We start from the raw sequence: 27500 nt of genomic DNA on the forward strand, positions 1-27500 counted from the left end.
TCCCTTTGGATAAAAGCGTCTGCTAAATGCCCTAATTGTAATTGTAATACCCGGAATGCATTTCAAGCACAATATCTTAACCAAAACTGTTAGAAAAAAGATATTAGAATGACATAACAGTGATTTTAGTTAGAATCCGCTGCAACCCTTGACAACAAGCACCAATGAACAGGTAACAAAAATAATATATAATTACATATATATATATATAGTATTCATATAAATCATAATTCAAATTTGTATCATTATTATTTCAATCAAACGTAGACACAACACACATTGTTTTCAAGGATACGATTATCACTTGAAACATAAAACAACAGCACGCCAGGCAAACTGCCACACGCGTGTTTATCGCTGAGAGGTGTGTGGTGTAAGCAGGAGGTTGTGGCGCAGACCTCAGTTTGTGACTAATTATGACCTCGAGAGCTAAGGGGCTGCCACTCATGGTGGAACCACAGAGAGAGAGATAGGGCGAGAGTACAAAACCACCGCCTCAGTTACCAAAACGTCGAGCACTCGCGGATACACCTGAATGGAGAGAGGGCCGTGCAAAACAAAAACGTTATGAGCAATTACTGCTTTTGGTTCCCCAACCAGCGTATGGATTGATTCATACCTATACCAACACCTGTTGGTGTATTTTCTGTCAGGTGTTCAGTCATAAGAAACATGTTGTTGAGCAGCATTGGGGGTGTAGGCTCAAGTAAATGTGCAGCATTCTTTTCCACACTAAGATATATTAGCTGCTAGCTCTCACTGAAAGTTTCTACACATTGCATTTGGATTCTTAACAGAGAGTAATAAATGCACCTTATTGTAGATCATTGCACTCCCGTACCTTCACCGCATTACTTGTTAGCAAGGTGACTTTCTTTTTGAATCAGGTGGCTTGAGGTTTCCGTTTTCTGTCGAGAAAATAGTACTATCTGAGAATTTGAAACTAGCTGCTCATTCTTCTGCCAACCTTAAAACTGCTCGGTTCTCTTTTCCCGCTCAGTATTTCCTTAGCCCTATACTCCACTATAACCAAATTACAGAGATACCATCATTTCCTTCTGTAGAACCACACAACACTGCTTCCTTTAGCATTACTGTTGCGCACACCTCAATAGAAACAGATAACTTTACAGTGAATAACACATCTGAAGAAGATGTTTGTTATGCTGAATAAGTGAATATATAATGTGTACGATTTTTATGTTTTATCCTTGCGTTTTAGTGAAACTTTCATCCTTTATCTAAATTATGTTTTTGTGTGTTTGTGTGTATGTTTTTTGTTTGTTTGTGTGTGTGTGTGTGTGTGTGTGTGTGTGTGTGTGTGTGTGTGTGTGTGTGTGTGTGTGTGTGTGTGTGTGTGTGTGTGTGTAGCGGCGACGTGCTCGATGAACCGCTGGAGCTTGGAGGAGCTGGTGAAGAGAGACCCCGAAAACTTCCTCATCCTCCTGCAGCAGATCATCAGGAAGACCAGAGAGGTGGGAGGTCAAAAGTCAAAGGCCACGCACAGAACTGGGTCCAAAATGTTATTTTTGAATTGTGTCTTTAAACTTGCCAGGGTAGAAAGATCTTCCCAGCCAAGCAATTGTTTCAATCTAACCTTTTTTTTTACCAAGTCGATCTGTCTTTGGGTGGTGGCCGGAGTTTATTTTAGGCCGTACAATTCTGTGATGTGATATGATATCAGGGGGATAGAAGTGGGATGAAATCTGAACCAAAGCCACCACAGGGACGAAGCGTGTTGCATCACTGTTAACATCCCTGTTGATTTGCTCAACGACCACCATAGTAAACATGTCTCTATGTGTTTGTCTCTCTTCTCTGCTGTGTGTGTGTGCGGGGATGTGTGAAGGTCCAGGAGCACTGTCAGTATGAGCTGGTGGCTCCCCTAGCGATCATGTTCTCCTCCACCCTGCTTCAGGTAATAGGGGAAATGACCGATCTTCAATATTAACCTTCATATGCGTACAACCCTCAGAGCCCACATGTACATCTTACGTTTTCTAAACGTGCACATTTTAATTAGGATTTGAACTAGGAACGATCCATGGCACTACCATGTAACCCGCTAAATCCCATTTCGCAAGAAACAAGTTGTTTTAGCATTTGAGGTTTTCCTTTAAATGACCCCCCGGCCCCCTCTGCGTCCGCTCCGACCGCGAGCCCACAGTGAGCGGGCTGCGTGACGCTGCGTGACGCTGCGTGACGCTGCGTGACGCTGCGTGACGCTGCGTGACGCTGCGTGACGCTGCGTGACGCTGCGTGTCTTGTTGTGGGTGCAGACGCCCTTCTGTCCCCCAGACGCTGAGCTGCTGGAGGAGGCCATGCAGGTGTTCCGCCGGTTCCTCACCTGGCCGGAGCCCTACTGCAGCGTGTGTCGGGACCTGCTGTCCACCCTGCAGCAAGAGCTCAGGGCACCAGGTACTCACACCGCTCCGTCCAGACCTCTCTGTCTGCGTGTCTGTCTGTCTGTCTGTCTGTCTGTCTGTCTGTCTGTCTGTCTGTCTGTCTGTCTGTCCTGCTTGTCTGTCTGTTCGTCCTTGTTCGCTCTCTGGGTCTCTTTGTCCGGCCGGCTGATTGCAGCTCCGTTCAAATCATTGGCCTCAATGCTCACCAAATGTTTCGCAGTTGGATCCAAAGGGTTTTCGGCCTCAACAGTTCACGTTGTGGCCCATGTGACTGCTGAGATATGTGTCAGATCTACAACCCTGCTTTAATGCGTGTCCTTCTGAGGTCAGATCTGAAGAATTTGTGTGGGATATCGTCCCACCCTGCTGGCCAGGGTTGTCAGTGCATTCAGAGATCAAACATAGATGCCTCCATGCAGATGGATGCTAGTATTGTACCAAAAGTAGCAATAGGAAGAAGAACCATTATCTGGCAAACTTGTCCCCATGTGGTTGTCACAATGCAGAAAAGAGAAGTCAAGGTCAGTTTCCATTGTCATATTTCCTAGAATGGGGAGTGACAAAATAAAATTACAGAAGTGACATTTACCGATACACGTTAGTTATGTATAAAAATTAGGAAGCATCAATGGCAGTGAACATAAATCAAGCTTAAAAAATGATGAATTTGCAACTTTAAAAATAAGTTTGTGTTCTACACATGTTCTAACACATGTTTATGTTGGCAGCCTAGTCCGGACGAAAGTTATTTTATGTTCCAAATACAAAATTCTCTTGGTAATTTGTGTTGGATAGTCATGACAAAAAAAAATCTATCCAAAGATTGTACAACCCCATTCCAACCTCTTGATCATTGTATGAGATTTAATTTATTCATTGACTTGGGAATTTATTTCACTCTATGGAAATTCAAAGGACAATGCAGATTACTTTCATATTGTTTCATTATAAGATAGCTAGCTAACTTGAATCTTCCAAACCTTTTGTTGACAAGAGGTATTGAAATCAAGTCCTCTTGGGTATCAAATACATTTAAACCTAAAATTGTTGTCTTCTGTTCCTAGGGATATCGTTCAACAGACTGGTGAGAGAGGAACAAGGACTCAACACCCCTGGCTTCCACTCCAAGACTGTGTAGGTTGAAACCACCACCTTCAGACTTTGGCTGTGATAATCTAATGTCTGATTTGTGAGATTACTAATGATGTTTGCAAAGGAGAGTCTTGAACGGGGTTCACCATAAGCCGCCCAAGGTGCACAAAACGTAAAGGATTGACCGCGCAACTTCGTGGTTGTGATCACAGGTTGTCAGGGGACTGGTCGCTATAGGGCTGCACCATGATGACAGTGAATATAATTGTGATTATTTTGCCCGGTATTCTGACCGCGATAATTCATTGTGATTTACGGATTATTGTAACAACACAGGGTTTTGTGATGACACATTCCCCGCCCTTCTTTTGCCTGTTTATTGACATTTAGAATAAATTCATACTCGGAGTCCGTCAAAGGTCAGACATCTGATATCTCATGTGGTTTGAACTTTGAGCACTCTCAGTAAAGTTCCCTTCCAAATAAAACATGACTCACTGACTTTGTATGAGACTTAACTAGTTCATATCTGAAGGATTGTTGATATTCTGGGGTTCTTGTGGTGTGTTCATGATGCATTGTGCATGATGTGCCCATATATAGGTCAGGCCAGGGTTATTTTCTTCCATCTCAGACTTACAAATCATATAGTTTGCAACGCTATATTTAAGTGCTGCATGCAACACATAATTGTTGCATGCACCCTTAAAAACCTCTTCCTCGGCAGTGCTTCTTGGTATTTCAACGCATAGCAGGCCCTAAATAGTTCCTGGTAATCTAGGAGTGTGTGTGTGTGTGTGTGTGTGTGTGTGTGTGTGTGTGTGTGTGTGTGTGTGTGTGTGTGTGTGTGTGTGTGTGTGTGTGTGTGTGTGTGTGTGTGTGTGTGTGTTTTCACATATATGCATGGAGATGACATCGTCAACACATCTCTTTAAAGCTAATGCTACTCAGCTTTATTTGGATAGTGTAATCGTAAACTGACCTTTCAGTAGCAGCTGATGTTATAGCGCTCTGACAAAAAAACACAGGCAAAAAGCACTCCCCCTCAAACACACACACACACACACACACACACACACACACACACACACACACACACACACACACACACACTGTTCAATATAACATACAACACACACACACACACACACACACACACACACACCCCACACACACACACACACACACACACACACGCAGCTCTAGGAAAACGAGCCCTTGTGACCTGTGTCTCCCTCTGCAGGACGGTGCTGCTCATGACCCCTGGTGAGGTGCCTCCAGAGTTCCTGTCTGTGGGCCGGCAGCTCAGTGGCATGCAGCACTCCCCCAGGGACAGCTTCATCACCCTCATCAAGCACGCCTACCAGTCGGCCCTGGGCGCCAAATACCCTCTAGCCAGCCTCCACAAAGCCCTGCAGGTGGGGAGGGCTCTCGCACGTCACGCCGCAGCTTCAAAGCAGCCGCAGGAAAATTACATCGATGCTGAGTTTGAATTCGAACTGTTCTTTATTTTCTTCTGGGCGATAATGGGGAGAGCAAAACTGCTCCCTCTGTTGGTTGTGTTTAAACTCTCAGGTGAAATGCAATGATTTTCCCCGCTGAGACGTTTTAAGAAAATTACATTATAGGCTGAATTGCTAAATGAAAGTTATTAGGGCGCACTCACACATATGTTGGCGTTTTTGCACTTAAATAGTTAATCCCGTTTGTAGACTACACTCAGAGTCGTCATTCATACAATTAAAGAAATTCGGGAGTAGTATGCAGAATATTCTAAAGAGGTCTAGTCTCCGGGCTCAGCCCTGCCTTCTCCAGTGAACCAGTGCGCCATGACGAACGGGGAATTTTTGATCAAAAACTCAACTTATATAACACCAACGTGAACCCACTCGTGAACCGCTTGCCGAACATGTTTATTGTTTAATTGCAAAGAAGGGTCGCATGGACTATACGTCATCCAGCACAGGTTATGTAACCGTGCATGGTTGCGTGTCGGCTCATTCGCATCTGTACCGTGGCCTGAGCACACCTCTCCGAAGTGTGCTCAGCCACGGAATTGAACTGTAGCCTACTTGAGTACGGTTGGCGTGCTCACACTAGCCAAACGATTTAGACTTGAGCACGGTACAGGTGTGAAACGGACTTGGGCACGGTACAGATGGCCTAGTGTGGGTCCATGAATTGTAACGAATTCATGATACAAATAAATCGATATATATTTCTGTATACATATATTTTTATCTATAATAATACAAAATGTTGAAAAACCTCCTTCTCAGGCCAAAAGTGTACAGGAGCTTGGCGACATTTTCTCCCTGGTAACTGATGTCATGGAGACCGCCGCCATCATGGCCGACCCACAGGAAGGCTGTGATCACATCATCCTGAGCCTGGAGAGCCTCTGGGAGAAGCTGGAGGTCCCAGCCTCCAGTGGGAGACCGTCTAATGGTAGGAGGGCTCGGCTCGTCTTGTACTGATTGAGGCGATATAATGACGATCAGCAACATGATATAAATGTACCATTGCATGCCAACCTACTATGTCATCCGTTGGTCGAGATTGGTGACTCTTAATAAGAAAATAGTGTCTTTCTTTCAACACTACTTCTGATTGGCTTATTCTTGTGTACTCCCTCTTTCAGGCGCACTACAGACGATCCAACTTCCGACGCCCAAGTGTTTCATGTTCCCCTGGGAGAAGGACAACTTTGGTAGGACTTTGATTTTATCAACGATCCCAAAAATATCCTGAAATAATCGGTGCAACTTCAGCTTTTTCGCAGAGTCAATAGCGTACGTCTGTCAGGTCATGGCTCCGACTCTGGAGCCGCTAGTCACTCGCTGCCTTTGGAGCGTTCACCAAACCTTCTCCTCATTCTTTGTCCAGATGTGCTGAATGTGCTGGTCGAGAACGAGCACGACCTGGAAGACCTCCACACCATGGACGGCCAGACGGAGGAGGAGGAGGAGGAGGAGGAGGAGGAGGAGGAGGAGGAGTGTGTGTCTGGGGACGACGAGGAATTTGAAGTAGAAGCGCCCATCTACCCCCACAAACGCAGCGCCGGTTACCGCGCCTCCACCATCTCCACCGGCTCCTCCCTCTCCACCTCCTCCACCTACTCCACGGTGTCGGCCGCCTCGGGGTCCTACGCTCCCTCGCTCTCCTCTGTGACCTCCAGCACCGACAGCGGCGTGGAGGACGCCGACGACTCCCCGCCCTCCTCGTCGCCCTCCTCGTCGCCCTCCTCGTCGCCCGTCTCCGAAAAGTCCTCGCCCAAGCCGGGCAAGTCCCCCCTCAGCCACTACCTGCTCCGGATCCTGGTGCGGCCCAAGCGCCCCCGCCGCCTCGACAGGGCCAGTAGCCTGGGCAACCCGGAGTCCAAGAACCTGCTGGGGACGCGCACCCAGCGGTCCTCCTCCCTCCCCCAGCAGGTGGATCGGCGCAGCTCAGAGGCTCGGCCACAGCCCCAGGCTCCGGCCCTCCGGCACGTCTGCTTCCGCCGGAGGCCCATCCTGAGCAGCGACGAGGAGGCCAAGAGCACTACGCTGCGGGTGGTGGTGTTCGGGGCCGACCACGCCGCGGGCAAGGTGGCCCGGGCCTACAGCCGCCTGCAGCGGAGGGAGGGCGCCTGTCCGCACCTCAGCAGGCTCTTCAGGCTGCAGTTCTACTTTGTCCCCGTGAGGAGGGACTCGGGGGCCCCGCAGGAGTCCCTGAGGGCCCCGTGTCCCTGGGTCCAGGCGGGCTGCCCCCCCCATGGAGCGGTGACATCTGCTGTAAGTGGGATAAAAGCTAAAGGCATTCGTTGTAGGGCTTGTACATCGGAAGGCGTTGTGGGATTTTTTGTGAGTGCCCAAGAGAGTATGTAGCACTAATGTAAAACATAGCCCAGGATAATGTACTCATCTTGGACTGCTCAAGACTTTGTTTTGACGTAATGACAAATCATTTAACAATTAATTATAAATGTATAAGTCCTTGCGATGTGACGTCAACATGTACAAGCCCTTTAGAGAAGATATATGAATTATTTTCGCTCATTTGTCGTAGCTCACTGCTGAATGACTGCCTTTGTCTTCATCTGCAAAGGTTTGTCACCATATTGTTAAAGTGTAAGGGGAACTTTGTTGTTCCACATAAACTAATCGGGTGTGTGAATGACTTTTTGTTCCTGTTGTAGGACCCTCAAGCATCGTGGTCAGAGGACAGTACGAATGATATCGCCCACCTCTTGGGCTTGCTGGACCCCTGGTACGAGAGAAACACACTCAGCCTGCTGCACCTGCCCGCCAACTTGGTCTGCCAGGTACTTCTAGTCCCCCCCTCTCCAGCTCACAGCAAGGGGCTTGAGTTCATGCTTGAGGCCACGTTCAGAGTTTTATGAATTGGGCCCATTTCTAATTAACCATGACCCAAAATACGCGAGTATTTCCAACCTCAGAAAGATAACACAATCCTATGAAATCAGGAAGTGCGGAGTGTATACTTAGCTTTATCTGATGTGCTCTTCCAGGTTATAGGGGTTAAACACTCACACTTATGCCGATAAAGGAACTAGATATTATTCGCTTCGTGTCACTTAGTGTGTCTGTGGTTCCGTCTGTCAGAACTAGGAGACCGTAGGAGACTCTTTCCACCCGCAATCATGGAGCTCCATTGTTCTGGTGTGAGACCAAGAAACGTGAATAAAAGGGTGACTCGTGTTGTGTTGTCCCTTGCAGAAAACCTCCAAGAAGGAGTCTCAGTTGCATGACGGTTCGTATGAGTGCCGGCTCCCCATCCTGGCTGACCTGGTTCTGTATTACTGTCGCCAGGCTACACGGCCCACTCTCATCCAGCTCTATCAGGCCGAGGTTAGACACGCACACACGTACACACGCATACACACACTCACGCTCACACTGTAAACATGGTATATGTTTGGATGCACAAACTGTGTATGTTATATATATATATATATGTATGTGTGTGTGTGTGTGTGTGTGTGTGTGTGTGTGTGTGTGTGTGTGTGTGTGTGTGTGTGTGTGTGTGTGTGTGTGTGTGTGTGTGTGTGTGTGTGTGTGTGTGTGTGTGTGTGTGTATACATGTGTATATATGTTATAGTGTGTTGAAGCTAGCATAAGCTTGTGTCTCTGGTGTTGTGGCTAATGTTAGCTGGTGTCTCTAATGTTGCTGCTAACATTAGCTTGTGTCTCTGGTGTTAAAGCTAACATGAGCTTGTGTCTCTGGTGTTAAAGCTAACATTAGCAGGCGGTGAAAGGAGGACAGAGGTCTTCATCCACTCACTGGAGCTGGGACACACTGCGGGTACCCGAGCTGTCAAGGCCATGGGTAGGTCAGAAACACACACACACAAACATAAAAATACACTGATTGTGAAAACCCCTAACCACCCCACATGTATATATGCACACATGCATACAGATTTATACACACAGCAATCACACACACACAGCGGCCAAATATAACTTAAAAGTCTCAGTAAGGTTTTATGATGGAACCCAAGGCAGTGTATTTAGTACTTGAGTTTCTTTAGTTTAGAAATCTCAGTAAAAGTCCTAATGTGGACTTTTTTTCTATGTGTGCAGTTTATTTTGTTCATGTTCTTGTTGACACTAGGACTTATTTTGTTGTTATATTTGGTTTTGTTAAGGAAAAATTCCATTTAACATGCAATGGCTTTAATTAGTGTCACATGTGTTCATCTGGAAGGTTCTGCAAAAAAAAGGTTTGGCATCGATGGAGACCGAGAAGCAGTTCCTCTCAAGCTGGAGGTGCTTTACAACAAGGTAAGACGGCCACTTGTCTACCGCTGCCTGAGATCTAAGGTCATTAAAAAAAGGCTCTGCTCAAGGGCGAAGGCAAGAGTTTTAAACACTGCAGTGTCACATGCATGTGCGTTCTTTTGCGTGGATGAGAAACTGCAGTAAAAACAGTTAAAGGGGATGTATCTTTTTTTCCATATAGACAGGAGCAACATGCAAAGCCCATTTTGTTCCTTGAACCAACTTCAAGGAACAAACCGAATTAGTCACAGATATTAAATAGATGTTACTAGTGTAACATTTTCACTGGCCTTCATGCTGCTCCCTACTGTTCACTGTAGAATGTAATGTTTTAACCCTGTTTTCAGCGTGTTTGTTACGTTGAACGTGAGACATAAAGAGATTAAACATTTGTCTTTTTTTGTGGGTTTCAAACATTTAAAAAACCTGCAAATATGTCCTAATAAATAAGTTACAAGGGTATAACTGACCTTGTGATCTTTATGTTGACTCTCAGGTGGTAGTTAGTGGGCGGAGTCATTGGAAAGGAGAGACCAAAGTGTGCACGTCATTGAACCTGACCAAAGCCTGCAAAAACCATGAGGATCTAGGTATGTAGTTACCAATGGCAACTGAGCAACTGTTGAACAGGAACAAGGGTAAACAGAAGCTTTCCCGTCAATATTATTTAAATTATTTTTGATATATGGCACTTCATAATTAATGAATGATTTCATGGCAGTTATTAATTTGTATCACTCACTATAAATATGAATATTCTTATTCCTTTTATTATTATTATTATTATCGATCTGCATATACATGATCATGTGATGACAAAAAATAACCAGTGTTGTAAAACCATTCTTTCCTAATAATGTTTCTTGTAAGTACTGTCTATAGCAGACTCCACTGGTAATGTGGTTGAGTTCTGTATATAGCAGACTCTACTGATAATGTTGGTTGAGTCCTGTCTAAAGCAGACTCTACTGATAATGTTGGTAGAGTCCTGTCTATAGCAGACTCCACTGGTAATGTGGTTGAGTTCTGTATATAGCAGACTACTGATAATGTTGGCTGTGAGTCCTGTCTAAAGCAGACTCTACTGATAATGTTGGCTGTGAGTCCTGTCTAAAGCAGACTCTACTGATAATGTTGGCTGTGAGTCCTGTCTAAAGCAGACTCTACTGATAATGTTGGTTGAGTCCTGTCTAAAGCAGACTCTACTGATAATGTTGGTTGAGTCCTGTCTATAACATACTCTACTGATAATGTTGGTTGAGTCCTGTCTAAAGCAGACTCTACTGATAATGTTGGTTGAGTCCTGTCTATAACAGACTCTACTGATAATGTTGGTTGAGTCCTGTCTAAAGCAGACTCTACTGATAATGTTGGTTGAGTCCTGTCTATAACAGACTCCACTGGTAATGTTGGTTGAGTCCTGTCTATAACAGACTCCACTGGTAATGTTGGTTGAGTCCTGTCTAAAGCAGACTCTACTGATAATGTTGGTTGAGTCCTGTCTATAACAGACTCTACTGATAATGTTGGTTGAGTCCTGTCTATAACAGACTCCACTGGTAATGTTGGTTGAGTCCTGTCTATAACCAGCACTCCAATGTAATGTTGGTTGTTAGTCCTGTCTATAACAGACTCCACTGGTAATGTTGGTTGAGTTCTGTCTAAATCAGACTACTGACAATGTTAGTCCTGTTTAAAGCAGACTACTGATAATGTTGGAAGTGGGTCTTGTCTAAAGCAGACCCCTACTGATTAAGGTTGGTTGTGCGTCTGGTCTAAGCAGACCCTACTGATAAGGTTGGTTGTGAGTCTTGTCTAAAGCAGACTACTGATAATGTTGGTTGAGTCCTGTCTAAACCCGTCTGCTGGTAATGCTCTCCCCCAGACCCTAAGATGGAGTCCCTGCTACTGAGTATGACTGAAGTTCTGAAGAGACAAAACTGTAAAGCAAAGAAGAGCTACAACCAGGTAAGATGTCAGTCACGTTCTTTGACATCATGTCTGTCTATGTATGTGGATGTGGTTTGTGGGTTTCAAGATGTCGCCAGTATCAAACTGCAGCTGCCTGCATACAGATCGCACATCGTGTCGTACTCGTGCATGTCTATATTTAGACGTGGCGCGGCGGATGAGGAACAGTATCTCATAACCAGAGAAAGAACTTCACCTGTTGCACAGGCACTGCAACAGAGACTGTCGTGCTTTCAGGGGGCCCTCAGACAGTACATTAACCGTCCTGCTGGGCTATTTTCTAGTCGGTTTCTGCAGAAAGATCGTGGAAGGTTGGACCATTGACATCATCGATACAGGATGTGCGATCTCCAAGTGGAATTGGAATCAATTATATAAATAGTCAAACTTTTCAAAGATTTTTCATCAACTCGTGTGTTAAGCAATACTCTCTTATATTTTAAGATAGACGAGCTACATTATTAACTGTTAACCTTCAGCCCCATAAGCACTCAACTACGTTTGACCACAGATCTTTTGGACCCTTTTGACCGTTTCTGTTGTAGTAACACAACGACCCCAATAGATGGTACATTTTCCTGCAATGCTGAAAGAGTCTGCGATGGACTCCTGAAGGCTTTTGACTGGCATTTAACAAATACAAGAGAAATCCAGTAGCACTACCTTTTACTGTTCATATTCATACAACTATAATTAATCATCCATTGCTTATTATTTGAAGAAAATACGGTTTATCGTACTAAATAGCTAGTCAAAATCGATTTGAATACATGCTGAAAATTCCTCTTGGAGTAATATCATTTAGTATTGGGTATAATGTGTGAGCTTGCTACATTTTTTGTTTTAGCTGCATACGTTCGTATTTTGTGTTTTGTTGGACTTTTGTCCTATACTGTTGTGGTCATTGTAACACATTCAAGCATTATATTTACGTTGTAAGCTGCTTTATTCAGAGTGACTTCCAATAGTGAGCCTGAAGTTGTCAACAGAAAGTCAAACAACAATATATTAGTGAAGAATGCCTGCTTGAATAGAAGCCTAAGAGAATGCTTATTATATTATTTTGCCGACAATTAATACAAAACAACAAAGGGCTTTTAGTCTTAGTTTTATCGGTAGTTGGCTGATTGCCATGACAAATCTTCTTGCAAGCTTATTCTGACAAAGGGCGCGGCAGGAAAGCATTTTAATCTTTTTAATCTTCATTCAATCAAAAGCTACACCAGATTATAGATTGAACAGGGACGTTTAACTTGCGCGTTTTATAGGCCGTTTTGTAGAGAAATCTCCTATCACTCACTAATTGGGGTTCTATGGCACGCAGCCTTATATATCCGTTACAAGGTATGTTAAACCGTGCTATATCGCATTTTAAGTGTATGTATATATGTCTAAGAGGAACAGTTCGAAAAAGCGTTTGCCTGAGAATGTGACTGAAACTGAAACCACGCTATAGATTTGGTTTTGTTTGGCACATGTCAAATCTTGTCAGAAAGCAGCGGGGGAATTTCGCCTTTATATCTTTCTGCTTAACGCTTTCGTCCAGAAGGCTTTAGGAAGACATGTGACGCATTATAAATCTAGAAAGGAAGTTGTGGTTTCTCTGTTGTTGGATGAATGGGTCAAATGCAAGAGAGTGGGGTAAGTGTGCTGTTAAATTGCAAATCTTTAAGTCATTAGGTTTAGGCAACACAACTTATTAGTTAGGTTTATGCAAGATTACTTATTGGTTTGATATAGGCCACACGAACGACCTGGCTACGGTTCTGCAACACAACGCAAAGGAATGATGTACACAGGCCGCCTGGAGAATGGCAATCTGACAATGTAATGATATACCAAATGGTAAGGCAGTACAAACAGAGATTACCGATACAGAGAAAAATAAAAAGCATCAGAAGTAAATTGGATAGAAGAATAGTAGAAAACCAAAAAGAATTAGCAGCAGCTCAAAATGAAATGTGATTGGTCCTCCGCAAAATCAGCAGAAGGAGTATCCTTGCATGCATGTCGGAACCCGATAGCTCAGTAAACATTAATGTGAGGTCAGCTGCGAGTTAACACAAGTGTGGTTGGCTCTGCTGTGTTTGTCCCCAGTCTCTGAGCACATGGGAGGTGAAGGTGGACAAGGTCCAGGTGAGCGGAAGTGAGAACACAACCTTTGCTGTGTGTCTGGACCAAGACGAACGCAAGGTCCTACAGAGTGTTGTCAGGTAGGCACACACACACACACAACACACACACACACGCACGCACGCACGCACGCACGCACACACACACACACACACACACACACACACACACACACACACATAGACACACACACATGTATACAAAATGGCGGACATCACAGTGAACCCAGCGCTGCCTCTTTACCGACAAACATACATGCACAGACACACTCACACACATGTATACAAAATGGCAGGCATCACAGTGAACACAGCGTTGCCTCTCTGTCCCGTCCAGGTGCGAAGTGTCCGTGTGCTCCAAACCGGACAGCTGCACGGACTGGAGGCAGGCCCGTGTGCTGTCCCCCCAGATCCGACCCCTCAACCCCACCTTCTGCTCCCTGCTCTGCCTGCCCGTACACACCTTCGTCGGGGCTATGCCCTGAAGACACTCCCGGGCCACTCCAAATACACTGAGGGGGCTTCGACTACGGGGGGCCCGACAGACGCTACACTATTTCACTTTCCCTACTTCCCCTCGTGGAGGACAGTGCGGCCACGTTGGACGCCATGGCTGCTCAGACTTTACCTCCCCCTATTAGGAAAATACTCAAGCTCAAGTGTCCACGCAGCTAATGGAGAAACTGGTTAATGAGTCAATGCACTGAGTTACCTGATTAATGCACATGTGGGACCTATGGTGGAGCTTTATCCATAGACTGTATAAAAATGATTGTGTGTCGATTTTTGGGGCTGATGTGATGACGCATTCACAAAAACCTTTTGTTTGTTAAAAGGTTTATATAATATATGTTTGGGAAGCGCAAGCGAAGACAATAAGTCCATTATGCTTGTGCCATGTTGTGTTCTAGTTCAGTGGACTGGCACCACGTTCAGGGTGACTTCCGTCCCCTAGTGTTCGGAGAAAGCCTCCAAGCTCTGGGACCAACAAAGAGCAAGCATATAAAGAGTGTGATTCAACACATTCATGGAAAGACATGAACCTCTCCATGTGTTTTGTGGTGAAGCTCTTTGATATCCTAGATATGAATCGGGATTAGGAGTATTCACACTTTTATACGAAATGTCAAAGTAATTTGTTAAAATTGTATATATTCTAGATATATTGTAAACAGTGTGTTTTTTGGTTGTTTCCAATGTGTTTCAATGTGCTTCCTAAGAGTTCCCCTTTTCTTTAAATGACCACTTCTTCAGGAGAAATGGGCCTGCAATAATTATTTAGACCAATAGAGGACTCTGTAAATGTTGTACCAAATTATTTGTAATTTATTTTCAATGGATTTTTTGTACTTTTTAATAGCTCAGTTTAAAAATGTATTTGTTTGAATGCAAAAATATAACCTTGATATTTAGGCATATTTTAATACTATACTAGAGAGGTTCTTCAACTTTACTAGGATGAAAAGTATAATGTACGCTGTTCCTACTATATTGAATAAATTAGTAGTTTAACTATGCGGCAGCTGAAGCACCTACTTTTATCAACTCTTACTAATGGTACTGTTTTGTTGAGTTACAGTAGCTTTCTCTAATTTCATTTGAGGAACAGTCGATCTCTACATTGATACTTTGTAAGATGTACAGTATGGATATTTATATATACATAGGTCAAATTTGTGTACAATAAATAAAGTGAGTAAAATCGAGACGCCACTATATGAATTTATTCTCTAACCGCACATGGAGGAACTGAGACGCGCCATTGGATAATTGTAACGTACAAGTGGTGGGCGTGGTCCCGCGGAGACCAGCCTGGGTGTCCACAAAGCACTCGCGTGCTTTGTGTCAGTCAATGACAGTTGGAAGTGGAAGTCACTTCTCCTCACGTCTTGGGACTTTAATGACAACATTGGGGCTTAATGAAAATCGTAACACCAGGTACGTACCTAAAGAAAAGTCGGTATATAGAATTGAAGAGACTCATAACATAATAGTAATTCCCCGAGCTACAGTATAGGCTTTTAAATGTTTTAACTAAAATAAATCCTGCACTCGGTAACAACGGTACAACGCAACACCTTGTTTACTAATAGTCAAACATCAGTTGTCAACAGCTATGTTGAGTCAATAACGATCGATATCGTGTACAATTTCACGAGGATATCTACAAATTGTAATAAATGTTTTTTTAAATGTATATTACTGACGTTAGTTACTTATTATTTGTTAACATCTAACCTTATTGTCTCACTACATGGCTCATGGTTTACATGAGGTGGCTTAGACAGTATGAGCTGTAGAGGGAGGATTACTGTATGTCCATTCATTTGTAGCTTATGAATGTGTATCAACGCCAACATCATTCTAATCCGCGTTACCCGTCAGGTACTTCAAAATCGTTAGGTTCACATTGCAGATGTTGTACAGCATGTGGTGATTGGTGATGACTTTGTTAACTGCAAAGTAGCTTCCAAAGACAATGAGTCAAAGAGGCGTCTCCGTCTGAGAGAATGCCAATGTTTGGTTTCACTTGCTGATGTGACTCAAGTATCTGCTGTGTCTAGGCTAGGTCTAAAAGCAGCTCTGTACACCCCCCCGACTTCCTTGTTTTAGAGCCGAGCTTCCTGGTGCTGTTGGACAGTTTCAGGGGATGCACGGCGTTTGTAGCGACCGTTTCCGCGCGCGTGTTATTACGGTCGGCAATGGACTCCTTTGAACCTTCCTTGGAGACTTTCTGATCGCCGTTATCTCCTTCAGTGCTTCGATTTGAGATTTATGGCCGCACTTAAAACTGCTGCTGCAGGGGCCTTGATGACATTTCGACACATACTTAGGGAGTCAGCTACTTCAGAGCACCCGATCGGACCGCTTTGGGTTATCACAATGATCCTTTTAGTAGAACAGTGAGTCTTTTGTAACAAAATACACACAAAAAAAAACTGTTTTGATAACTTTTGTTACTTATTTAGGCATCTCCCTTAGGGTGAAACTCTGTCTGAGTTTGAATTCATCTAACAAGTGTTAGTTATCAGTTTTATTGCAGCATTATTTCCACATCAAAATATATTATATAGGGTATGAAATGTTACAAAAATAAACATAACGTTATCTTCTACCATGTTGTGCAGGCCTCGTTTGGTCTCATTTGCATATATGCGTATGCAAGTCAAGATGAGCCATATAATTCCAGAAACCCGAACCGTCTTTTCTTAACTAAGAATAACCTATCGTCTTAGGCTACTCATCTAACAACTTCATTCCCACAATGAGCTTTATTTAAGGAGCGCACGGCCACAAGTAGACACCAACACTCATTTATTGGGCGGTTAGGAAAATAAGCTGCCAAGATACGGCGTCTAGACGTTCTCCATCATCACTGTGTCCTCGAGCTGTCCCACACCTGTCACTTAGCCAAAACCATTAAATGTGACGCACTGCATATCCCGTTCCATAAAGACTGGATGTCTCCAAACCCGGTGACCTCCCTGTTTACCCCCGTGTCGCTGTCACAGTCCTGACGTTAGCAGCATCGCAGATCATGTCAGGGGACCAAGGGTTGTGATTCACAGTGGGACCATCATGGGACTGATTTGGACAGCATAACAATAAACGTCAAACAAAAGCCGTTTGTTATAAACAAATAAATGCGGTAATGTTTTCGATTCTCTGGCAAAAATGCCATACAAAGTTTGGGCTTTTGCCCAAACTAAAAAAATTGATAGAAATCCAACCAAAATTGGCAGGTGATTTTACTTACTGGTTTGAAAGGAGTTCATATTTCCAAAGTCATATGCGTCCTACGTTATTTTCTGACGCAATACTGCCAACCACTAGTCTGGTGAAATTCAAATTGAGCGGAAGTACTTAGGCGGGCGGAGCCAGGCTAGCCAACCACATGGGTGGAAACATCCGTAATTTTTTACGGTTGCGTATTTGTCTCCATGGCGACTTTATTTGGGTGTGAGCAAATCAGCCGGGGTCCATATGCCCGGGTCATGTTGGTCGCGCTCATGTTGCCAAAGACGAAATAACATAATCAGAAAACCGACGCTAGATAACACTTTTACTTTTATTTGTATTGTATTTACTTGTTTAAATCAAATTTGCAGGGGGGTAAACGCCAGGATTTAAAGAAGGTCAAGGACGAAAATGCACAATAAGAAAACGGATCGCTAGAACGGAAGGTTCTGCGCTGTCCGAAACCTTTCCACTGTCGTTCGACGCGTCGTTGCGTTCCAGGCAACGACCGACGAGATCATCTGTGCCAGGCAAGCAAGGTTGGGAATGGATTGCGTATGGATGACGCGCCCGGTACAAATTTGGCAGCCGGTACAAATTTGGCATGACAGTTGCAGCGATATGCCAGAGGAAAGACTGCGGCGCGACCACATGTTCCGAGCTCGATCTGAGCCGGTGTCACACTAAATTTGTACCGGGGGCGAAATTTGTACCGGGCGCGTCATCGGTACAAAGGAAGGAGAGGTAGAGGGCGGATCCCCTCTAGTGGAAGACCAGGTAGAGGGTGGGTCCCTTCTGGTGGAAGGCCAGGAAGAGGGCGGGTCCCCTCTGGTGGAAGGCCAGGAAGAGGGCGGTTCCCCTCTGGAGGAAGGTCAGGTAGAGGGCGGACCCCCTCTGTAGGAAGGCCAGGTAGAGGGCTGGTCCCCTCTGGAGGTAGGCGAGGTAGAGGGAGGACCCCCTCTGGAAGGCGGGACCCCTCAGGAAGGCAAGGTAGAGGGCTGGTCCCCTCTGGAGGAAGAGGGCGTGCCCCTTCCAAAAGGTTTGGAAGGCGGGACCCCTCTGGAAGGCCTTGAAGAGGAACCCCCCTCGGGAAGGAGTGGAGGAGGGCCCCCACAGGCAGGAGCGGAGGGCGTGCCTCCCCTGGATGGTCTGGAGGGCGGGCCACCTCCGGCAGGAGCAGAGGGCGGACCTCCACAGGCAGGAGCGCAGGGCGGACCTCCTCAGGCAGGCGAAGAGGCCGGTCCCCCTCTGGAAGGCGAGGAGTGGGCTCAGGAAACGGACAGGGCTCGGGGACCGGAGTTAGTGCGGGTGCTGGAGTGCCAGGAGGAACCGGGTGGTACCCCAGACTCACCACCCCCACTCTGATTGTCCGCAAGGGAGGAGGCTGTTAGCTAGGGACCGGGGGCAGAGGCTGGTAGCGGGGGGCCGGGGGCAGAGGCTGGTAGCTGGGGACCGGGGGCAGAGGCTGGTAGCTAGGGACCGGGGGCAGAGGCTGGTAGCGGGGGGCAGAGGCTGGTAGCTGGGGACCGGGGGCAGAGGCTGGTAGCTAGGGACCGGAGGCAGAGGCTGGTAGCTGGGGGCCGGGGGCAGAGGCTGGTAGCGGGGAACCGGGGGCAGAGGCTGGTAGCGGGGAACCGGAGGCAGAGGCTGGTAGCGGGGAACCGGAGGCAGAGGCTGAGAGTAGGAGCGTGGAGGTTTAGGCCGGTCACAAAAGTCCGGTGGCCACCGGCACGTAGCTCTCAGGCCAAAAGACTGTGGGGCTGAGGCAGCTCAACTGCCCACTCGGGCAAGGCGTCCTCCCAACTCGGGCCTTGAAGAGGACAGCCCTGCGTGTACGCCCCACGATAGCCTCCTGCTCCTTCCTGCTGGGAATGTTCTCCCAAAAATCCATTGCTTTCATAATGAACCATTATAAATCCTCCAACTCACGGCTAAATTGATCGTCCGCTGGGTCCAATGTTGGTGCTATCATTCTGTTTAGGTTGAGGGTGCAGGCAGGCAGGTAGGACCCAGACGCAGACGGTTTAGGGAGAACAGCACTTTATTTATGCCTAAAGGCTAAGGCAAGGAACCAGGGAACTCGGGTGACAACAGGGAAAAGGGAACAGGGAACACGCAGGACGAACAACCACAATGATAGCACAAGGAACAAGGAAAGACAAGGGCTTAAGTAACAAACACAACGAGGAACAGCTGAGACACATTAGGGGAGGGAACAGTAATCAACACAGGAGGGAAACACACGAAAACACGACAGACCATGACAGAGTCAGCTTCCCTGATCGCTGATGGCAGCCTATTCCATAGGAAGGGGGCTCGATAGGCAAACGCTATCTGTCCAACCGATTTCTTTTAACCTTCGGCAATGAAAGAAGGCCGGCTCCCGAAGACCGGAGGGACGAGAAGGACTATAAGGAATGATCAGGTCCTTCAGGTAGGATGGAGATAATCCATGCAAGGTTTATAGGCTAGCAGTAGCACCTTAAAGTCGGATCTGAAAGTTATTGGTAGCCAGTGCAGAGAGGCGAGAATAGGTGTGATATGATCAAACTTTCTCGTTCTGGTCAGCAGTCTAGCTGCCGCATTGTGTACCAGCTGTAGACTTTTTGTGGTAGAGTTCGGTAATCCCAAGAACAGTGCATTGCAAAAGTCCAGTCTTGACGAAACCAATGCATGAATCAGTGTCTCTGCATCCGCTGCAGATAACATTGGTCTGATTCTTGCAATGTTTCTCAGATGGAAAAAAGGCAATTCTAGTTATACTTCTTATATCTTGATCAAAGCATAGTTGAGGGTCAAACAGGACACCAAGATTTTTGACGGACGCACTCTGTGGGATGGCGAGGCCATCCAACCCCAGAGAGACATCCTCAAACTCTTCCCGGTCCTGCTTCGAGCCGATAATTATCAGCTCTGTCTTCCCAGTGTTAAGCTGTAGGAAGTTTTGTGACATCCAGCCCTTCACAGCAGCCAGACAGGACTCAACCCTTTGAATCTGGGCCGAGTCCCCGGAATCTCTACAGGAATGTAGAGCTGGGTGTCATCCGCGTAGCAATGGAAACTAATTCCGAAGCTGCGGATAACGTCGCCCAGGGGAAGCATGTAGATTGCAAAAAGTAATGGACCAAGGACCGACCCTTGTGGTACGCCAAAGCGTAATTTACAGTGCTTTTATTCTGAACCCTCATGAAGCACAAATTGGGTTCTATCTGTGAGGTTTGATTCAAGCCAACCAAGAGCCGTACCCCCGAAACCAACATAGTGCTCAAGACGGTGAAGAAGAGTGCTGTGGTCGATCATGTTGAAGGCAGCGCTCAGGTCCAGCAGCACAAGCATTGAGCTTGTATTTTTATCCAAAGCAAGAAGGATGTCATTTACAACTCTTGTAATAGCAGTTTCAGTTGAGTGGAAATTCCTGAACCCCGACTGGAAAGGTTCGAAGAGATTGTTCCTCGTCAGATAATCAACGATTTGCTTTGCTACAATCCAGTGGTTTGCATATTTCCGAAGTTTAGTTTTGGTCATACTTTATTTTTAATGGATTTAAGTGAATTGTTTTTGTGTTTGCATTTTAGATTTGTATTATCTTCAGACTTTAAAGTAAAGTGCTCATTTTTGGGGGCGGTTGATAAAACAGGATCTGCAGCAGTGGTCTCGCTGACTCTGATTCAGACAGGGAAAGATACACAGTGGATTTCCCTTTAAATAATGTAATATGTATTATTATAACTATTCAAATAATCGTTGGGAAAACCATACAATTATCCACGGCTTGAAATTATGTATTTGTGTGTGCTCTTACTATGGCAATTGAAGTCTTCTTCAGATGTGTTTTCATGTCTGCAGTGCAAAAACATCAGTATATAGAACATAACTTAAGACACACACTTACACACGCACACACACATACAAACACTTTTTTTACAAAATGTTCTTTCTTCTCCAATCTACACTGATCCTATGTGACTCCAATGAACTGCAAACATTTGTGTACACACACACTTTTTTCACAACCCGTTCTCTCTTCTCTAAACTCCAGAGATGTGTGTACACATGCACACACACCCACACACACACACAACCCCCATGTGCGCGTGATCTGTAGAAGACTTCCTCATATTGTTTGGTGTGTTGTTACAGGAACACTATGTGATTGATATCCTCTTCAGTTACACCAAAGTAGAAAATATCTGTTTGTTTTGAGGTGAGTTTGATTGTGTGTGTGTGTTGGTGGGTTACGGTAGATGGGTGAGTGTTTGCGTGGGGTGTGAGTGTGTGTGAGTTTCAGTATACAAACATGCCAAAGTGTACCTTTCAGTTAGATGAGAATACATTTTGAAAGGTCTTCTTGTTTCTGTTGTAATGAAGTGCCTTTAATGCAGAGTATAACATTGTATCTCTTTGTAACCAGTCTTACCACCTCTGAAGACCCCCAGGGATGTATCCCATCATGATCATTTCAGTCAATAAGATATCAGAGGGGGCGTCTTGGGTCGTCATGGACTCCACATTTTAACAACTGAAGAGCTTTTGTTCAGGGAGAAATTCCCCCGTCTTGCAACTTTTGTCTTGTTACTTGCCCTTTTTTTCTCAACGTTAAAGATCTCTTCTACATTTGTACATTCCAATCTAAAATACCATCATCAAACGTTACAAAACGTACAAAACTACCCAATGCAATATTGTGTTGCTAGCTCCTCCCCCAAAAAAGTTGTTTGAGTTTTATACTATCAGCACTCTGCAAGTCTACATCAGTATGCATTAATGCCTATTAACCAATGCATTTCTTCAAGCAACAGCTGCTGATTAAAATGTAATAACTTAACAAGTATTATTTGGCATTGAAAAGTGATAGATTGTAAAATGAATTGTTAATAAGATACTTTTTAGTGGAAGCATCGCAGCTAGTGATCTATTAATCAATTAATGCTGTCTTGATTAATGAAATTTAGCATACATTGTGAATAACATTTTATTTGTGTTCAAACCAGTTGAGAATGTTTTCAAACTGACAAGCCACAATTTTGCCTGTAGCATTTTGATATCATAAAGGTTGGGTTATTTGACGTCTCATGACGTTATACCTTTTTGGCATCTTATCCTTAATGACTTGACCAACCCTAACGAGTTCATTTGTCAAATAATAATCAACAGCTCTGCTAGATTGCTCTTTGCCCTTTCTTCGGTCCGGACAGGTCTACGGCAAACTATTCTGAAACTGGGGAATTCCAGTCAACCTGCACACACACAGACAAACACACACACGCACACACACACACACACACACACACGGAGGCAGCCCCGCGTGCTGAGCTTAGTTCCCTTCCACAAGTCATTGCTGTGTCCTACTCTTTCCTGTTTTCAGACGCGTCCGCAGTGTGCTTTGCAGGGTCCTCCATGTTTTATTTGTTTTTTTGGCCTCAGCATTTTCTCAAAATGGAATGCAGAAACAGTTCTTGAGTTAGCTGTGTGAAGCTTCTACCGTAACACTGCAAATGGTTGAGTTTACAGGCTGAAGCTTTAAGACATAACACTGTTTAGGGTTGAGTTCAAGGTCTGAAGCTTTTTGAAGTAACTCTGCTTAGGGTTGAGTTGACTTGTTGAAGCCTTTTGACCTAACACTGCTTAGGGTTGAGTTCACTGTCTGAAGCTTTTTGACCTAACACTGCTTAGGGTTGAGTTCACTGTCTGAAGCTTATTGACGTAACACTGCTTAGGGTTGAGTTCACTGTCTGAAGCTTTTTGACGTAACATTGCTTAGGGTTGAGTTCACTGTCTGAAGCTTTTTGACGTAACATTGCTTAGGGTTGAGTTCACTGTCTGAAGCTTTTTGCCGTAACACTGCTTAGGGTTGAGTTCACTTTCTGAAGCTTTTTGACGTAACATTGCTTAGGGTTGAGTTCACTTTCTGAAGCTTTTTGACGTAACATTGCTTAGGGTTGAGTTCACTGTCTGAAGCTTTTTGACGTAACACTGCTTAGGGTTGAGTTCACTGTCTGATGCTTATTGACGTCGGTTGCCAATGAATGAGTTTGACGTCGTCTGAAGCTTATGGCAGGAACTGAATCATGTATTTTTCCAGAAACAGCGTGTTGCTGCGTTTCTTTATGGGCACTCATCCTTGGAACCTGAAATAGAATTAAATGTGCCAGCAGTGCAGGCTGACTCAACAATACTTGACTGGCACTGGAGAAAAAAAACAAGTAATGTATCATCTCATATCTAGAAATCAGCTAAAAGTCCTGACAAGTGCAGTGAACAAACAGTACAGACAGAATGTCTACGGTGCACATTGTGAATCCATCTCAAGTAATCATCATGGCTAAGCCAAAGCAATGCTATCGATGGACACATGGTTGGCATGGATTTTTCCCATGCATAATTTCTGGGATCTCTCATATCAGGCTTGACCGGTTCAGTGTGTGGGGGAGGTCTTCATTCTGCCACAATGGGTTATTCGCTGATCCGCCCTTCTAGCACGCCTCACTACTTATTAAATTAAGTTAACCAAGAGGTTGAGCTATAACGTGACCCGTACATGGAGAACTACATTCCTTTCTTCTTGCTCATTAGCAGCAGGCTGGTGGAAGCCCTGCCACTCTGTGCTGCAGGTGTAGCAAGATAATCACATTGAGTTTGAGGCTAGAAGTGTGAGGAGAACAAACACTGAAACATCAGACCTGCACAAAGACGCTATGCATGAAAGTGAAAACTTTTATGACTGCTAGCATTCTGCAAATACAAGTAAATGCAATCTGAGGAAAACTCCCCCAGTAACACACACAACCTATGACCACCACATAAAACCCCACCCACAAAGCAAATAAATGGTTTCAGTAACAGCATTGTTACTTGGAAATACAGACTAATTTATTCTTTTTGGTTAATGTAAAGTAACCTGTGTGAGTCCTGTTTTTGTTTTGTAAAGATTTCAGTCCATTCCAATGTCCTGTGTGTTTGTTGCTTTCCCTTGAATTAATTGGTCATGAAGTTGATTGCTCGGGCCGGTCTAGCTGGTATATCAGGGTGTGGAAAGAACGATTGCAACCTTCATCTCAATTTCTTTGTGTCTGTCATAATAATATTATCCTTTCAATTTACATCCTTTCATTTTAAGTTCTTCATAGCATTTTTTAACAGGTGTGCCGTCTTTGTGCCGGGTTGATTCACTCAACACCTTGTCTTGTTTCTCTTCCTTCATGTAGCTGTGAAGCTGTTTTCCCAGCATGCACCTGAGAGATGAGCCACAACGTGCCCTGGGTTAGCCAGAGCAATCATCACGGCATGGAGGCGGCAGGTGCATGCACGCACACACACACACACAAACAAACACACACACACACACACACACACACACACACACACACACACACACACACACACACACACACACACACACACACACACACACACACACACACACACACACACACGCACACGCGCACACACACACACACACACAGTCACACGCACGCTGTTGAATTCAATATTGTGGTTGCATTTCATTACAAAATAAACCAAAATTACAAATCTAAAAGTGTCACACGCATGTCAAAGTGCATGCCTTATTCTTTACAAAGGACCACCAATTACCTTCTTTAACCGCTAGCATCTGACGTTGTCATAGCTGGCAGAACCCCCGCGCTGTCGGAGCCTGACCTCTACCGCAGTGTGCAGGCCATCCTGCCCCGAGAACGAGACTGTCATCTCACAGGTTTGTGTGTGTATGTGTATGTGTGTGCGTGTGTGTGTTGGATGATTTCCTTATGCCTCTTCAGAAGTATTTTCTATGTTCAATTAGAAATGAGAAATTTTGTTATGTCATTGAATTAATATGTGTTCGTGTGTGTCTGTGTCTGTGTCTGTGTCTGTGTCTGTGTCTGTGTCTGTGTCTGTGTCTGTGTCTGTGTCTGTGTCTGTGTATGAAGGCATGCTCAGATGGACACTCAATAAGAAGGTTCAGAACCGCCCGGACGGCAACTCGTCCCTGGTTTGTGTCGTCATCAAAGAGCTGGAGAAGGTACGCATCCAGCCACTCAGGGCAATGTGGTCGTCTGTCATGACCCTAATCTCTTCTGTGTCCTGCATGTTTCACGGTTATGTGGTGACACGTGGTGACAACAACATATGTGGTGACAACAACATGCATCAAACAAATTTCTTGTATACTGGGGAAAACTGTTTGATTATTGTCGGTTGTTCTTGACGTTAATTATATTCTGTATCACCTACAGGCCGAGAGGCTGGACTGTCGCAAAAACATAATTCCTCTGCTGCACACACTCATGTACGCTGTGTTACAGGTGCAGTACAGCGGGCACTCACACACTCACACACTCACCCACTCGCACTCACACACATACCCACAGAACCCCCCCCCCCCACACACACACACACACACACACAGAAACCCCCAAACACACACACACCAACAAACACCCCCACACACAGAAACCCCCCCACATACACCCCCACACACACACCCCCACACACACAAACCCCCACACACACAAATACCCACACAAACCCCCACATACTCACGCTCACACTAACAAATATCAGAGTCTCAGGACTTATTATTGTATGAATAAGTGATGAGGTGGCTTGATGTGTGTGCATCAATGTTTTCCAGACAGCCCACATGCCTGCTGAGCTCCACAAGCGCGTCTACAACTTCTGCAAGAGGCTCCTGACCTTCCCCCAGCCGTACTGCTCCACAGGCCTCAGCTACAGCAGACTCATGAAGGCTGAGTGCTGCACTCCAGGTACCTCTCTCTCTCTCTCTCTCTCTCTCTCTCTCTCTCTCTCTCTCTCTCTCTCTCTCTCTCTCTCTCTCTCTCTCTCTCTCGCGCATGAGTTAACTATGTCATCTCTCACACCGTACTGCTATCTTCAAAGATAAACTACGTTTTATCGAAGAAGAACTTATTTTCAACTTCGTACTAATGCGGACATACATTTTTTCATTGTTGTCCACATTAGTCCCTTATAGGGAGGTAATAGGGTCCAGGTTAAAAAAAGAAAATGTTCTCCTTTAAAATGCTAGTAACTTTCCTATTGTAGTTAAACCCACCCCACCATTATCAGTCATTCAGTAACTGTCCACAGTAAATCCTGTGGCCAGTTGCTCCATGTATAAAATCTATATTCAATATACCATCCATATGAATAGCTTTCTAGAAATACTTTCTAATGCAAATGATGAAAAAATAAAAAGGGTTACTTTTTTCTTTCGATCATATTATGTCACTAAAGCAAGACAAATTTACTTTGATACACTCTTTAATCCTCAATTGGACTTTTAAAACTGCATGGCCATCATCATATGATTCTGCTGCTGTACGAGGATCTGATTACGGTGCGGGCGGTGTGGTGAGCGGATGAGGATCCACGCTAACGGACACTGTGTGATGTGGTTTGTTCCCCAGGCCTGATGTATCAGAGGAGGGTTGTAGCCGAACAGAGCTTGAAGAACCAGCATTACCCCTTTCAGGAGAGGTGAGTGATTCCTTTGCCTCAATGAAAGCCCTTGTTCCGAGCGATTGGCAACCGAGCGCGTCTCTACTTTGTCACACGCCAGTGTCACATCCTCTTTTCTGCTCAAGGCATGCCATGTCAAACTGGGGTTTGCAGATTGTGTTCTTCCTGAGTGGAGCAGAAGGAATTGGAGGTCAATGACATTCTCTCTCATGTTGACCACACGCGCAGGCTGGTGGTTTCACAGTCGTCTAAAGCTTTTATGTACAGCTAATTTGCAAAGATCTACGTCGTAAGGCAGCGTATCTTCGCAGAGCTGCTGATACTTATACGTACATCATGTTAGCGGGGGTTGTTAAACTTTTCAAACCCAAATAACCATGAAACAAGGATTAGATCTGGAAGCGGAATCGCGAGACTCAATCGTCCAGATGCTCGCTTCCTGCTCGACCAATCAGTGATTAGTTGACGCAAACCTCCGAAGAGACAGAAGATTTGCGTACGCGTGAGGGGTTGCTTGTACAGGGCTCTTGGGTAGTGAAACTTCATGGATCTTTGCATGCGTGCTGAATTGTAGTTATTCCTTGAATTTTACCACCTTTAAAACCAATACATAGAGGAAGTAGAGATTGGCTTTTTCACTTCATGAATTTGAGAGAAGAGTTAATGATGGAGTTCTTCATTCCTTTCCCTCCTCCTCCCCCACCTCCTCCTCCTCTGTCCCGCCTCCTCCTTCCCCTTCTCCCCCTCCTCTTCCCTCTCATCCTCCTCCCCTCTTCTCCAGGGTGTTTGTTTTCGCGGACCCTGAGGTTTTCTCGGGGCCCCTGGGCATGCTCCTGCAGGCTGACATCCAAGCCTCCAACTTGGGGCCCCATGGGCTCCTGACTCCACTGGACCACATG

General features: G+C 45.1%; 2 protein-coding genes across 2 annotated transcripts in view; both read left to right on the forward strand.

Annotated features, from left to right (window-relative positions):
- Positions 1-15161, forward strand: part of pik3r5 (phosphoinositide-3-kinase, regulatory subunit 5) — a 26091-nt gene extending 10930 nt beyond the window's left edge. Inside the window, exons 3-18 of the mRNA XM_056586081.1 lie at positions 1372-1475; positions 1850-1918; positions 2280-2418; positions 3470-3539; positions 4741-4915; positions 5777-5945; positions 6139-6207; positions 6384-7270; positions 7675-7800; positions 8216-8347; positions 8732-8825; positions 9207-9283; positions 9777-9870; positions 11166-11248; positions 13349-13464; positions 13721-15161. Coding sequence (XP_056442056.1) covers positions 1372-1475; positions 1850-1918; positions 2280-2418; positions 3470-3539; positions 4741-4915; positions 5777-5945; positions 6139-6207; positions 6384-7270; positions 7675-7800; positions 8216-8347; positions 8732-8825; positions 9207-9283; positions 9777-9870; positions 11166-11248; positions 13349-13464; positions 13721-13868 — 2552 coding nt within the window. The 3' untranslated portion in view covers positions 13869-15161. The remainder of the gene's footprint in view (positions 1-1371; positions 1476-1849; positions 1919-2279; positions 2419-3469; positions 3540-4740; positions 4916-5776; positions 5946-6138; positions 6208-6383; positions 7271-7674; positions 7801-8215; positions 8348-8731; positions 8826-9206; positions 9284-9776; positions 9871-11165; positions 11249-13348; positions 13465-13720) is intronic.
- A 52-nt stretch (positions 15162-15213) lies between these two features.
- Positions 15214-27500, forward strand: part of LOC130379323 (phosphoinositide 3-kinase regulatory subunit 6) — a 19686-nt gene continuing 7399 nt past the window's right edge. The window contains exons 1-8 of the mRNA XM_056586082.1: positions 15214-15321; positions 24327-24418; positions 24749-24835; positions 25050-25141; positions 25356-25424; positions 25754-25886; positions 26550-26619; positions 27383-27500. The exon at positions 27383-27500 is cut by the window's right edge and continues 81 nt beyond it. Coding sequence (XP_056442057.1) covers positions 24361-24418; positions 24749-24835; positions 25050-25141; positions 25356-25424; positions 25754-25886; positions 26550-26619; positions 27383-27500 — 627 coding nt within the window. The 5' untranslated portion in view covers positions 15214-15321; positions 24327-24360. The remainder of the gene's footprint in view (positions 15322-24326; positions 24419-24748; positions 24836-25049; positions 25142-25355; positions 25425-25753; positions 25887-26549; positions 26620-27382) is intronic.

Source organism: Gadus chalcogrammus, chromosome 3, assembly GCF_026213295.1.
Source record: "Gadus chalcogrammus isolate NIFS_2021 chromosome 3, NIFS_Gcha_1.0, whole genome shotgun sequence".
Classification (NCBI taxonomy): domain Eukaryota; kingdom Metazoa; phylum Chordata; class Actinopteri; order Gadiformes; family Gadidae; genus Gadus; species Gadus chalcogrammus.